The sequence below is a fragment of the Montipora capricornis genome, chromosome 14 (genome assembly GCF_036669925.1).
Source record: "Montipora capricornis isolate CH-2021 chromosome 14, ASM3666992v2, whole genome shotgun sequence".
In the NCBI taxonomy this organism is placed as follows: Eukaryota; Metazoa; Cnidaria; class Anthozoa; order Scleractinia; family Acroporidae; genus Montipora; species Montipora capricornis.
In genome coordinates, this window is record NC_090896.1 from 28,295,112 (window position 1) to 28,309,272 (window position 14,161).

At 44.1% G+C, this 14,161-nt stretch overlaps 1 protein-coding gene across 2 annotated transcripts in view; it reads left to right on the forward strand.

The window, feature by feature from the left end:
* LOC138032558 (diacylglycerol kinase theta-like) overlaps nt 1-14,161 on the forward strand; it is a 61,610-nt gene that overhangs the window by 5,499 nt on the left and 41,950 nt on the right. Inside the window, exons 4-6 of one of the 2 annotated variants that reach the window (XM_068880264.1) lie at nt 5,335-5,423; nt 9,300-9,431; nt 12,601-12,751. In XM_068880264.1, the coding sequence (XP_068736365.1) occupies nt 5,335-5,423; nt 9,300-9,431; nt 12,601-12,751 (372 nt within the window). Of the gene's footprint in view, nt 1-5,334; nt 5,424-9,299; nt 9,432-12,600; nt 12,752-14,161 lie in introns of those variants that run through there. The other variant, XM_068880265.1, reaches the window with a different exon arrangement.

Sequence of the window (14,161 nt, forward strand, 5' to 3'; positions counted from 1 at the left end):
CATTGTACAACTGGCTGAACATGAATTGGGTAGCAACAGATTTGAGCAAAGAATGGGAGAGGTTTTATCAACACTGTGAATTTACCCCGGGGGGGGGGGGGGGGACTCCCATATGGAACAGACGGGGATGCTCGTCAGAAATTTTGAATTTAACCCCTAAAGGAGACCATCTGGGCATGGCTCAAGCTTTTTGTTACCCCTAAAGGAGACCAATCTGGGTGTGGCTTGAGCAACTTTTGACCCCTAAAAACAAGTTAAAAGAAAATTTGACTTCTGTTTCTCTTCGCGGAACCCTAAATGAGACCTTGGCGGCTTAAAATATTGGCGCTTTGCCTGGAACACCCTAAGTGAGACCAAAATCCAAAATTTACACCCCTAAGCGTGATGACGAGCATCCCCGTCTGTTTCATATGGGAGTCCCCCCCCTCGGGAATTTACGTTGGGCGGCCCTCTCAGCAAATGCACCGAGAAGGATAAAATATGCAACCTCATGAGCTTTGTTGGCCGAGAAATGTATTTGACTTTCGACTGGCAAACTGTTCAAGTACAGTGTAGGAGCTGGAGACGCTGCGCAAAATGTCAGCAAAAAAGAGGAACTCGAAAGAGGCGCCGGTAAATTCAAAGCAAAGAAGCCAAGAAGAGTTCAATCATGGCCGCGGTCAAGTTCGACCAAACAAGTCAGTTGCCAGGGAAAACTTTCGATAGCTTTGTCACTGATCTGAAGCTTTTGGCCCGGGACATAATGGAGACTGAGAAATTAATTTGGAATGCCATAGCCTGCAAATCGTTAGATGAGCGAGTACGTCAACGCTGCCTTGAGAAGAGCAAAAACACAAGTAGCCTTGATTCAGCCATTGATATAGCCCGAACGTTCGAAGCAACCACGGATGGCATGGAAGTGATGGCCGGAGAAAACCCTAGAGTAGCGGTCAATACAGTAACATCAAAACCTGGCCCACCCAAAAGGTGCATAAATCAAAAGAAACACAAACAGTCACCAGAGACAAATGACAAGCAAGAAAAATGTGGAAAGTGTGGTTATCGTGCCCACAAGCCACAAGAGAAATGTCCAGCCAAGAATGAACCCTGCAACAAAATTAATGTAACAAACTAGGGCACTTTGCCCAAGTGTGCAGAAGTCAAAAGAACAGAGTTAACTCACTCAATGAGGAGGTCTACCCCAGTGATGATGAGGAAGACGCCAACGTACACCTACTACATATAGCTAGCCTAGAAATGAACGGCATTACTAAGAAATCACACTGCTGCAATGAAGATGAATGGTGGGAGACTTTGGAAGTGGGTAACAGTACCCTATGGTGTCAGCTGGACACTGGCACGCGTGCTAATGTCATTAACATCTCCCATCTTCAACAAGTAGCACCAAATGCCCAGATCAAGAAAACCAAGCAGATCCTAGTGTCATTTAGTCAGCACCGAATGACACCAAGAGGTTACACCACCCTCCCTGTAAGATTCAAGGACCGAGAGTCATGGGTGAAGTTCTATGTCATTGACAGCAAGGAAAACCCCATACTCTCGGGCAAGGCCTGTCAAGCCCTTAACCTGGTGCAGCGAGTAGACCAGCTAGACACAGACCTCAAGGAGCTCTTAGACCGACACCCTGATCTAGAGAATGCATCAGGAGCCATGTCTGGAACATACTCCATTAAAATTGACCCCACTGCTACGCCAGCAGTGCACTGCCCCCGGAGACAACCAGCTGCACTCCTTCCCAAGATCGTGGATAAACTAAAAGAAATGGAAAAAGAAGGACACCTAGCCAAAGTGATGCAACCAATGGATTGGGTGAACTCCATGGTTGTCTCAAGCTAAGGAGTCTAAAAGATCAGGATTTGCCTAGACCTGGCGGACCTGAACAAGGCAGTCAAACAGGAACACTACCCGATACCTACAGTAGAATAAATTGTGCACCGGTGGCTCAGTTGGTTGAGCATCCGGCTGTCATGCCAGAGGTCGTGAGTGCGACTCCAGCCGGACCAACACTCAGGGTCTTAAAGTAACCGAGGAGAATGTGCTGCCATTGTAATTTCATCTGCAAAATAGTTAGACTTTCAAGTCTCCACGCGCGGATAAGGACTGTATTAAAACCGGAGGTCCCGTCTCATAACCCTTGTTGGAAATTAAAATTAATAGTATGGGACGTTAAAGAAACCACTTCCTAAAATAAATTGTAAACTGTGTAATAAGCAGTTGGGCTAAAGTCCCCCAAAAAACATTGTAAATTAGTCCTGAAAAGCCCCGCAGGGAGAGACTAATAGCTTCACTTCACTTCACTTCAGTAGCCAAGATACCTGATGCTACAGTCTTTACAGTCCTTGATGCCATGAGAGGGTATCTTCAAATAAAGTTAGACTATGAGTCCAGCCTTCTGACAACAATGAACACTCCGATTGGAAGGTACAGATGGTTAAAACTCCCTTTTAGTATTAAATCAGCCCCTGAAATGTACCAAAGAGCCATGGATGAGATGCTGGAAGGAATAGACCATGCATACGCGATAATGGATGACATACTCATTGTGGGGCGTGACATCTCACACCATGATTCAGTCCTAGAGAAAGGACTCTACTGTGCCAAGGGTTACAACCTGAAGCTTAACTTTGACAAAGTTAGAGTTCAAAAACAACAGGTGCTGTACGTGGGTCACATCATATCTGCTGAAGGGCTAAAACCAGACCCTGAAAAAGTACTAGCCATGAAGGAGATGCCTCCTCCAACAACAAAGGAAGATGTACTGTGGTTCCTGGGTTCCATACAGTACCTGGCCAAGTTCTTACCTACATGTACGCTAGCAGAGGTTGAAACTCCACTAAGGGAACGGCTCAAATATCTATGTTGCACAGCACAGAAACAACGTTACCATACAATGTGACGCTTGCAAGAATGCAGTTGGCGCAGTCCTGTTGCAAGAAGGAAGGCCAGTAGCTTACGCTTCTTGCAAACTTCTTAAATCAGAGCTCAACTGGGTGCCCATAAAGAAAGAAATGTTGGCGATTGTGTTCAGTGGACACAAGTTTAGAGAATACATCCTGGGGAAAGCCACACGGTACAAACTGATCATCAGCCACTTGAAACCACACTGCACAAACCTATGTCAGTTACACCGTTGCTCTTGCAAGTGATGATCCTCAAAGTGAGTGGGTTTGACCTCAAAGTTGAGTATCTTCCTGGAAAAAAAAACTGATCTAGCTGACACTCTCAGCAGAGCAAGCCTGGAAAAAGGGCCAGCAGAAGAAGATGAGCTGCAAGTGAACATGGTACAAAGAATTTATATCTCCGAAGCAAAGTATGCTGAACTCCAGCAAAACACAGGCAATGAACTTCACGTGCACCACGATCCAAGTGGGGTGGCCTGAAACAAAACAACAAGTCCCACATAGTATCTGGTATTGATATTGGGACACACGTGATGAGCTAGCAGTTCTAGATGGTGTCATTTACCGTGGCATGAGGATCGTAATAACCCCATCCATGAGGCCGGCAATGCTCGCAGTCATACATGGAACGTCATACATGGATATGTGTAAGCAACGAGCAAGGGAAGTGCTTTACTGGCCTGGAATGTGTGCTCAGATTTGAAGAAAAAGTGAAGGATTGTACCATCTGCCATGACTATGCTCTGGCGCAACAGAAAGAGCCACTGATACCAAGTCCCATCTCTGACCTCCCATGGGCAATGGCTGCATCAGACATATTCACCTTTGAGAGCAAGCAGTTCCTAGTCCTTGTTAAATACTATTCCAAGTACATTGAGGTCACTAAATTGAAAGACTTAACGTCCCAGGAAACGATCCAAGCTTTAGAAGAGCATTTTGGGTTGCACGGAATCCCAGCGAGACTCATAACAGACTGCAGTGTTCAGTATACAAGCAAGGAGTTCACAGACTTGCTAAAAGCTATTAATAACTTTGAACATGTCCTGGTCAGCCCCAAGCACCCCCTAGCAAACGGGGAAGCAGAACGTGCAGTCAAAACAGTGAAGTCCCTGTGGAGGAAAAACGAGAACAAGAACAAAGCGCTTCTAGACTAAAGAGCCACCCCCATACCAGGAATTGGCTTGTCTCCATGTCAGCTCTACATTGGCCGCAGGCTGGGGACCACCTTACTGACGGCAACTGGCCTACTGAAACCTGAGAATATAACGCACAAGAAATAAAGAAAAGTTTTCACAAAGCCAAGGACAAGCAGAAGTACCATTAGGACCATCATGGTAGTACCAGAGAATTGCCTCCACTCAAACCGGGTGACCATGTGAGAGTGAAGCTGGAAAATGGGTCAAAGGATCCGGAGTGGAAAGCAGCAACCGTAGTACAAAGTCATGCTTCACCACGGTCGTATGTGGTAGATCCAGGCAGCCGTAGAATCGGACGTAACAAGGTGGCCTTGAGAGCCGATCGTCCAGAATCACATGCGGGTTATCAGCTGCGCCATGCAAGCACACTCCAGCAGCCAAAACCAGAACAGGAAGCAGACACCCCAGACAACGATACAGCACCACAGCCCCCTTCTGGGGAAATGCTGATTCGAAATCCAGTGCAAGTTTTTAGGAAGGGTCAAGAACCTACAATCAATGAATGGAGCACAAGGAAAGATCCAGTAGCTGTCCCCGAGAGATCTGAAGTCAGAGGTTCAGCCTCATATGAAACGTGCAGCGGCAGACAAGTCAGAAAGCCAGTCAAACTAGATTTACATGTATATCAAGCCAATGAAGAGACTACTCATGACATTGAGAACAACAGGCTTTATTGTCTTTAAAAATCTTGATGACTTAGTTGTTGTTAAAAGAAAAAAAATTTGGGATGGGAAATATTATATACCACTGGACTTATTATAGTGCACCTACAGTTATTGTTTGTTGTAGTTGTAGTCTTAACCAATCATAATCAACCACGCTGGTTGACTTGTGATCCAACATGGCGTGCATGTGGTGAATACATAACAAAAGGACTGAATTTTTAGGTGTTGTCGACAATATGAGCATACAGCAATGCCCCATTCATTTTCATTTTAAAATCGTTGGTAAAATGTACGAATCCTGTTGTATGATAGTTCCCCCGTGTTGCACAACATGAACAAGATGGACTAATCACAAAGTTCTTTATGGTAGTGCTCAGTTTTATTCTTAAGTGGCATTTTCTTCCATGTTGCCATTGTCCCAAGCTTGCTTACTTTCCTTGTGGTCAAAGTTCAGGTAGTACGTACAATGTAGCCTTTTTGAGTCTGTAAACATAAGCTGGTATATATTAATGTCCTTATAAGCTATTTCTGATTTAAAGCAATGATTAAAAAAATCTTATTCTGGTTTTGCAGTTTGTGATTATTTTGTTCATGAAGAATGTAAAGAATTTAGTGTCAGTGACTGCAAGAACTGTGCTACGTATGTGCGCCACAAACAGGAGGTAAAATCATTGTAAAAACTGTTTATTTTATTATAACTTGCATTTTATTTCTTTTGTTCTGTACAGTTTTAAGCAGTGCTCAAAATTAAAAAAAAAAATCTTGGTTGTCCCTGTTCCAAAAGCTTGGCAACCATACTCATAAATTTGGTTGCCCTGAAAAATTCTTGGTTGCCCTTTACTAAGTAGGAAAAGCCCTATGATTAAATGCATGCTGTTTTGAGATGCCATCAGTCAAGCTTCAAATTATCCCATAGTTCTTTTATGTGTGCCTGAGTTTTGTCACGGAAGTCTGGGTTTAAGCTTTGGCGTCTTCAATCTCCGTTGCCTACATGTTTGTGATATTGTCTCTTGCATTTCCCTAAAATGCTCAGCTGCTAGAAATTAATTATAATAATTATTGTTAACTTCACACTACTATTGCACAATCATTGACTATGGAAAACAGTCAAGTGAGTCTGGTGAGCTGCTTTCTGTTTTTGGCAGGGTTGTTCGTTGTTTGTTCCTCGGGCAACCAGGCTTTTTATTTTACCAAAAACTGGTCACCCAGCAAACTTTCTGGTTATTTCGGACGACCGCTAATTTTGAGCACTGTTTAATTTAAGGTACCACAACAAAAACATAATTGTGAAGTAACCATAAAAAGTAATCTTGAGAAGTCACTCTGACCTACATGTACAGTGGGTGTACTATTAAAGAAAGCTGATCAAGCAGTTGTTCTGAAGAAGCCAAACAAAAACACCATCATGCCATTTTGCTGCACAGTACTCCTGGACTATCAGTCTGGGAGCTGGTGAATTGCAAGTTAATGTGTTGTTGTCCTGTGACAGGTGGGAATATACCATGCCTAAAATAGGATGTCGGGTGGGAAAGAGAATGGCTCTGAAGTAATCTCCCATGTACTGACACTGCAGCTTTAAATTGATTTGGGATAATGACGCAACCTTTCAGGAAAATAAAGCTCCCAGATGGCCTTGGCTCGAAGAGGCGATGGTTAGCGCTGGGGATTTGGGCAGGATCTTGTATGACTGTGTAGCCTGATCCTGGTGTGGCAGTCTGTTGCAGGTGGTGCAGACGTGCCTTGTGGAAATACGCCCAGAGGCTGCGCGTTCTTTCCTTGCCGCTCTCTTGCATGTAGCCTGGACTCTAGCGTTCGCTTCCGCCTTTGAAACCCCCACTTTGACACTTTTCCCGCCATGTATCTCAATGATTGGCGATGTCCTCTCACGCACTGGTGTTGATTAGTGCAGATCGCAAGTCTTGCTTGATGACATCCTTGTAGCGCAGCAGCCGTCGACCCACGCAACAGACACCCTCCCGCAGTTCTCCATAAAGGATTTCTCTTGGCAGGTGGTCAGGCTCCATGCGATGTGCATGGCCGAGCCATCGAAGGCGTTGCTGAATGAGCAGTGATGGCATGCTCAGTGAGCCGGCGTGGTCCAGGACCTCAGTGTTGGTGACCACCTGATGTGCAGCAGGCGCCAAAGGCAGCGAAGGTGGAATGCGTTGAGTAGCCGCTCTTGTCTGGGATAGGTCATCCATGACTCGCTGCCATAAAGGAGAATTGACAGGACGCAAGCTTGGTAGACGCACATCTTGGTCCTTTCATTCAATAGGTCATTGCCCTACACTCGCTTGTTGAGTTTGGCCACAACAGCAGCTGCTTTGGTTATCCTGCAGCTGATCTCAGCATCGAGTGAAGTCGAGGTTGACATGGTGGAGCCCAAGTACTTGAAGGTGTCCACAACCTCCAGCTCTGTGTTGTCGATGGTGATGACTGGGGGGGACTCAGCACCTTGCACCAGGATGTTGGTCTTCCTGAGGCTGATTGTTAGCCCAAACTCCTTGCAGGCACGGGACAGCTTGTCTACCAGATGCTGGAGGCCCTCCTTGCTGTGGGATGTTAAAGCAGTGTTGTCTGCAAACAGCAGCTACCATATGAGCACCACGTAAGCTTTGGTTTAGGCGCGGAGTCTGGCAATGTTGAAGAGTTTGCCGTCTGACCTTGTCTGGATGTAGACACCTTCTGTACAGTCTACAAAGGCATACTGGAGCAGCATCGAGAGGAAAATCCCGAACAGGGTTGAAGCAAGGACACAGCCCTGCTTTACTCCACTGCTGACTGGAAAGGCATTGGAGGTGGCCCCATTGAAACAGACTGTACTCTGCATGTCCTGGTGAAAGGAGGTGATGATCGCCAGGAACTTTGGAGGGCAGCTAATCTTCTGGAGGATCTTGAAAAGCCCACTTCTGTTCACCAAGTCAAAAGCTTTAGTGAGGTGCACAAAGGTGAGAAACAATGGCTGCTGCTGCTCTCGACACTTCTCCTGCAGCTGACGGAGCTAGAGGGAGAAGATCATGTCCACTGTGGCCCTCTAGGCTCTGAAACCACACTTTGACTCGGGGTAGACTTGCGAAGCAAGGCTCTGCAGGCGGGTCAAGGTGACCAGAGCGAAGGCTTTGCCACCGATGCTCAGAAGAGAGATGCAATCACTACAGTCACCCTTGTTCTTGTACAGGGTGACTATGTTGGCATCTCTCATTTCTTGGGGATGTGACCTTGCTCCCAGCACAGGCAGAGGAGCTCATGAAGCGGTTGTAAGATGGTTTGCTTCCCATGCTTCAAAACTTCTGGCGGAATACCGTCCTTCCCCGGTGCCTTGCCACAGGCAAGACTGTCAATGGCTATGCTGAGCTCTTCCAGTGTTGATGTGTTGTCAAGTTCCTGACGAGTGTATGACTGGCAACCCAGGCAGGGCATTGAGGGCAGTGTCTGTGATGATGTTCTGGGTTGAGTAGTGCGCGAGATAATGCTCCACCCAATGCTGCAGCTGCATGCTCTGATCAGTGATGACCTCGCCAGTCTTTGATTTGAGCGGGGCTGTTTTGACGCTTGTAGGGCCGGTAGGAGTTTTGATGCCCTCATACATCCCCTTTGTGTGGCCACAGTCTGCTGCTAGCTGGATTTTGGCGCATAGGTTTTGCCAGTACTGGTTGGCACAGTGGCGGTAGGTCTGCTGCTTGAAGGGCCTCACGTGTGCTTGGGGAAGGGTTCTGCTTGTGAGCCAGCATCGCTTTCCTCTTGGCCTCCGTGACTGGCTACATTTCTTCCCAGCAAGCCTCAAACCAGTCAGCATTCTTGCGTTCTTTCTTGCCAAATGCAGCCATGGCTGAGGCGTAGATGGCATTGCGGAGGTGAGACCATTTGGCATCGGGGTTGCTGGTTGTTGGAGGTTCTCAGCAAAGCTCTGAGCCTTAACGGGGCTGGAAGTGCCACAGGAGTTGATGCGGGGGCAACCCTTGGTTTTGCCTTGGTGGATCTTTCTGGGCTTCAGCCTGACCTTGCTTGCAATGAGCGAGTGGTCCGTGTCACAGTCAGCGCTGTGGTAGCTTCTTGTGTGGAGGACACTTCTGAGGTCCGCTCTCCTAGTGATGACGAGGTTAAGCTGGTGCCAGTGCGACCGAGGGGGGTCTCCAAGACACTTTGTGCAGCTCCTTACACTTAAGTATCCTAAAAATAAATTGGTATGAGTGGTTTCAAAGTTACACATAAAAGCGAGTACGAGAGATTCTCTGTTGCATGCTTACGTTGTCGTCAAAACCTCAAAATAATTTGGTGATTTCACATCGTCATTATGCAGAGGACCGGAAACATACTTGCTAAAATCTACGCTGCATGTGCAGCACAATTATTTAATATGCTCTTTTAGCCAATGAGATTATTGTTTTGTGGTGTTGTCGTAGTCATAGCTGTCGTCGTTTCTTAAACTCAATGCTGAATCATCATGGTTGTGGGTTCAAAATTAATCCTATTCAGGGCCTATTCACATCTACTGGGAGTTTATTTTTTGAGGTATATGTATTTTTTCATCATAACAGCAATCTATTCATCAAGCTCACCACTGGCGAGAAGGAAACCTATCACCTAGTGCCAAATGTGCATACTGTAAGAGGCATTGTGGTACCATGGAATCCCTTGCAAGTATGAAATGCAGCTGGTGTGGACAGTCGGTAAGTACTCATTGTTTGCCTGGGCATTGAGCAATCTTTGAAACCCTTGGATTGAAAAGGCATTTGAAATGAAAAAAAGAAAGGCCTGTACGTCATATAATCTCATTGGCTGCTTGGCAATAGACTGCCTTAGACTTCCTTAGACTTAATTATTAAATGGCATGCTCTCATACATGTAAGTAATATTATCATGCACAATCTGTGATGCAATGAGCCCATGGCAAATCAATATAATATTACACTGACTCATTATAGGAATATAATAAATTAAGACCTTTAAATTTTGGTAAGATTTGGGTGTCAGTGTTGCAAATGTCTAGAGTTTATTAATGTTTGCTTTCATACACTTTAATAAGCAGCACATTAGGGTGATAGTAAATGCATTAGCTATCCATGATGGCTCACTGAATCACGTATTTCCGACATTCCGATGGGCTATGAGTTTGTGATTGAGAAATAAAATTCACTCTTTGGATGCTTCAGACAATTAACTTCAGTTGTTAACTTAATTTTGATCCTCTTAGAGAATGTCATTCTTTTGCCGGCATGACTATTCCAGGACGAGGGGGTGAGGGGGAGAGGTTGGGGTTGGGGGTAGGGGGTGAAGGGTACCCTATAGCTGAAACAACCCAAACCTTTACGAAAATGCTAACCTTAGGCCTAAACAATAATTATGGTTAAGATAATGTTAACATCATGTAAACATTATCTTAACCATATTGTTTAGGCCTAAGGTTAGCATTTTTGTTAAGGTTTGGGTTGTTTCAGCTATGGTACCACTCACCCCCTACCACTCACCCTCACCTCTCAGCCCCTATCCCCCACCCCTGGAGTATAGTCATGCCATTCTTTTGCTAGGTCACTCAGGACCCACAACTAAAATGGCATAATTATTTGCTTGTAGACATTTAAAGTACACCAAAACTAAAAGATTTTATAATTTATGGTTAAATGAATCTTTCTGCGAAAAGCAAACATTATTTTACGATTTTCATGCCAAACTTGGGTTTTTTGTGTGCTGTGTGGATTGCATGTTTGAAATCAACGACCAAGCTGTGAGAAGCTTGGGTCTATTCTTTGGTCAGTGTACAATGCAGACTGTAGATCAAAAGTTAGTTACAGACTGCAAGAAAAGACCCAAACCCTGTTACTAATGGTAACCTTAGGTAACATCAACTTTGGCTTAATTAGGCCTAAAGCTAGCATTAGTAATTGGTTTGACTTTTTTCTGTGGTCTGCATTTTACATTCTGACTATCTGTTCTTCATTTTGAACTCGCAAGCTGTTTTGCTAAGCTTAAAAGCCTTCTGAAATCTTGAATGAAAAAACAGTTGTGGAGTAAAATCAGGAATAGGCTTGCATCTCTCACCAGGTTGGCAGTGGGTCAAATAGCTGATAGTTTTTGCTTCCACTTAATTAATTAAATTAAGGTACATGTACATTGTACTTTATGTACCTTGTGGAACACAACAGAGAAAACGTCTAGAGGAAAATGGTACATCATGGTTGTTATAAGCCAAAAGATTAACATTAGTTTTCAATGAAAAATATTCGATTTTAGAAGCATATCACACTTTAAGATAATATTAAATACTACGATAATTTTATTTTGACCAAAGTATCGTCAATGTTGACTTTGCAGAAAACAGGTCTTTGTGAATAATGTGATCTGTCAAATTACTGACTCAGAACAATCAGCATTAACGCAGAAATAATTTATTTCGACTTTATCCCAGCGTCAAAGACCGTATATTTATGTAGATAGGTGACTATCCAGAATATAAATATACCTCATGCTAAACTTTGTCCATGTGGGAGGCGTGGTGGCCTCATGGTTTAATAGTGTGCTCGACTCTGGATCGAGTGGTCCGGGTTCAGGTCCTTGCCGAGGACATTGTGTTGTGTTCTTGGGCAAGACACTTAACTCTCACGGTGCCTCTCTCCACCCAGGTGTATAAATGGGTACCAGCGAAATTAATGCTGGAGGTTACTAAACCCTGCAATGGACTGGCATCCCATCCAGGGGGGAGTAGAAATACTCGTAGTCACTTTATACTACAGAAACCAGAGATAAGCACCGGCCTGATGGGCCTTCTAGGCTTGTAGCAGACTTTACCTTTACCCTAAATTTTTTCCAAGGTTTTCGTGCATACCCTTAACTTAGATGTGCCCAGAGTGTGCATATCCATGGCTACTGGAGGAAACACTGAAATCATTGCACAGACTGAAACTGTTAGATAGTGACTTATACCCAGGATGAACAACAGATGAACAACTGAGGCCAGCTGGTGTTTATAAGCCATGTGACCATATTAGTGTGCCATAAACAGGAGGCATGCAGGTCCAGGCCCCTATCCCTGTTAAGTGTTAGAGTTAATTCCTTGATGAAAAACGTTGCTTCCTTGCATGTAACTTGGTGTTTGTCCTTGTGATCCTGTGATGTTAAAACTCTGACATACGTCTTATAATTTGTTCTGATCAATGTCGTGTTGCAAGCTCTTACAATGTTTGTAAACCGCTGAAATGGGCGCATTTTATGTTCACGTACATGATGTAAGTGTACCCTCAAGGAACTGACAGTTTCTCCCATGTAATGGTTGTTACAAGCACTTCACTTTATATGGTAGACAACACCACTTTTTTTCCAGAGCGGTGTGGTCTTAGACCTGTGATAACTTTGATCTTAAAGAGCCATTAGACTTATGGTACACAGGAACACCATGTGGACTAAATGATCTCTAGTGTCTCTCAGATTGTCCTTGTACACATACGTTAGCCCAACATGTGTCCTCCTCAGTGAGTTTGCTGCATCTGCTGCCCCTTCCAACATACATGTACTTTCTCGTCAATTATAGTAGTAATGCTGTTAAATCAAACCCTGGACTGATGAAGACCTGCATGGTGATACTGTCGCAATATTCCGCTTAAAATATTGATTGCTCTGAGTTGGTAATTTTGGGATCAGGTTATGCGTTTAGAAAAGAAAAAATTTAGTAATCTTTTTATTGAAGTTTTTGAATAATTGTTAATAAGTAGTCTTTAAAGTGTTACAAGTGTGTTAGAAGTTTTAATTACTAACAACAAGTGTATGCATGGACGTACGTTTAGCAACATACATTATATATGAACTTATGAAACAAAACACTCATCTTGGCCGAAATTCCTGTAGGCTCACAGCTCCTGTCACTTAATGTTACCAAAAGAATGTGGATTTGGTTATCTTCACAAACTCATCTTACCACCCTATGCTGTGTCAATGCCAAACATCACTCTGTGGAGTTCCTGTTCCCAAGGAAGAAGTAGCAGAGCATCAACTTTAGGTACAGTGTACATCAGTCATTAGTATTATTTTATAGAGTCCATTCAGAGTAAAAAGGAAACTATCACCCTGCAAAATACCAATTCTTGTAGTTTCGGGTGTCTACCTGTCACCAGTACCAAGGCTCCTTCTGGGCCACATCTGCGGAATGTGCTATTACAAGTACAGTGACGTATTATGTTGTTGTTGCATATGCGACACCTCGTGGTGGAAGCTTGGAATAACGAGAAAATGTTTGTCTGGCTTTCTTGGAACTGCATGTAATCCTCACGGTTTAACATGGTGTCAGAAGTGGGATCAAATCGATGAAAGAAACCTCTCAAGTTTGAAATACACAGGAAGGAAAACCAGACGCGTTGAATTACAACTCATTGTATAGCTGTTACCTCAAGCGACCCGAATTGAACCTCAGTGAGATATATCAGGGAATTTCAAGAATTTTGAAACGTAAGTTCCAGGATTTTTGCATTCAAGCAGACTACAGAAACCTAGCTAAAAAGAAGAGAACAAACAAAGTGAATATTAGAAGAAACCATGATGGTTGCTTGAAATGTCGGTGCTACGATCCTTCATGGTGTACAAAGGTTTACAGTGATCTGCTATACCATTGAACCCCATGCAGATACCAAACACAGGTTGAAAGAAACCTTGGATCTGGATTACAAATTATGACTCCACTACACTGGATCAATTGGAAGCCGATAGCTTTAAATTCTGGAACACACAGCAAAACCCACTTGAGTCTATACAAGAGTGGGAAATCAGGGTGAGACACTCAGGTAGTCTGTGTTCATTCCAAGCTCTTACAGAGATGAGATGTGTCATGACAAATATTCATCTTTGGCCTACATGGTGCCACTATGTGAATGGATCTCCTCAAAACACACCTTAAATTAGATGACAACCCCACGAGCTTGCAAGAGTTGCATCCAAAGCCAAGGCTCTCGAGTCAGCCCAGAAGGCTAACAAGCTTATCTCTGAAACCGCTAAAGCCTAGTTTTCATATGTCAGGAAAATCCCAGATGATCGAGGATTTCGCAGTTTCCCGACCATCCCAGATTTTGCCGACTAATGAAAACCATAAATTGTAGACATCCCTGATAATCTGGGATGGTTGGGGACGAATCAGGAAGATAGAAAGCGTTTCTATTTTCCCGACGTGTCCCAGATTTTAGCGTTCGTCGGCGATCATTCCCGACATATGAAAACTCAAATTTGTACTTTTGCGGACATCGGCGATGGTTTTTAGCTCGTTACCAATCCTCTAAATTCCATGTTTCAATTTCTGGCGCACTTTCTATTTTCTACCAAAGTCACTATCGGGAGAATCTAGGACAAGCATCTGGCAATTTTCCAATATGTCGGCAAAATCTGGGATGGTCGGGAAACTGCAAAATCCCCGATGGTCTGG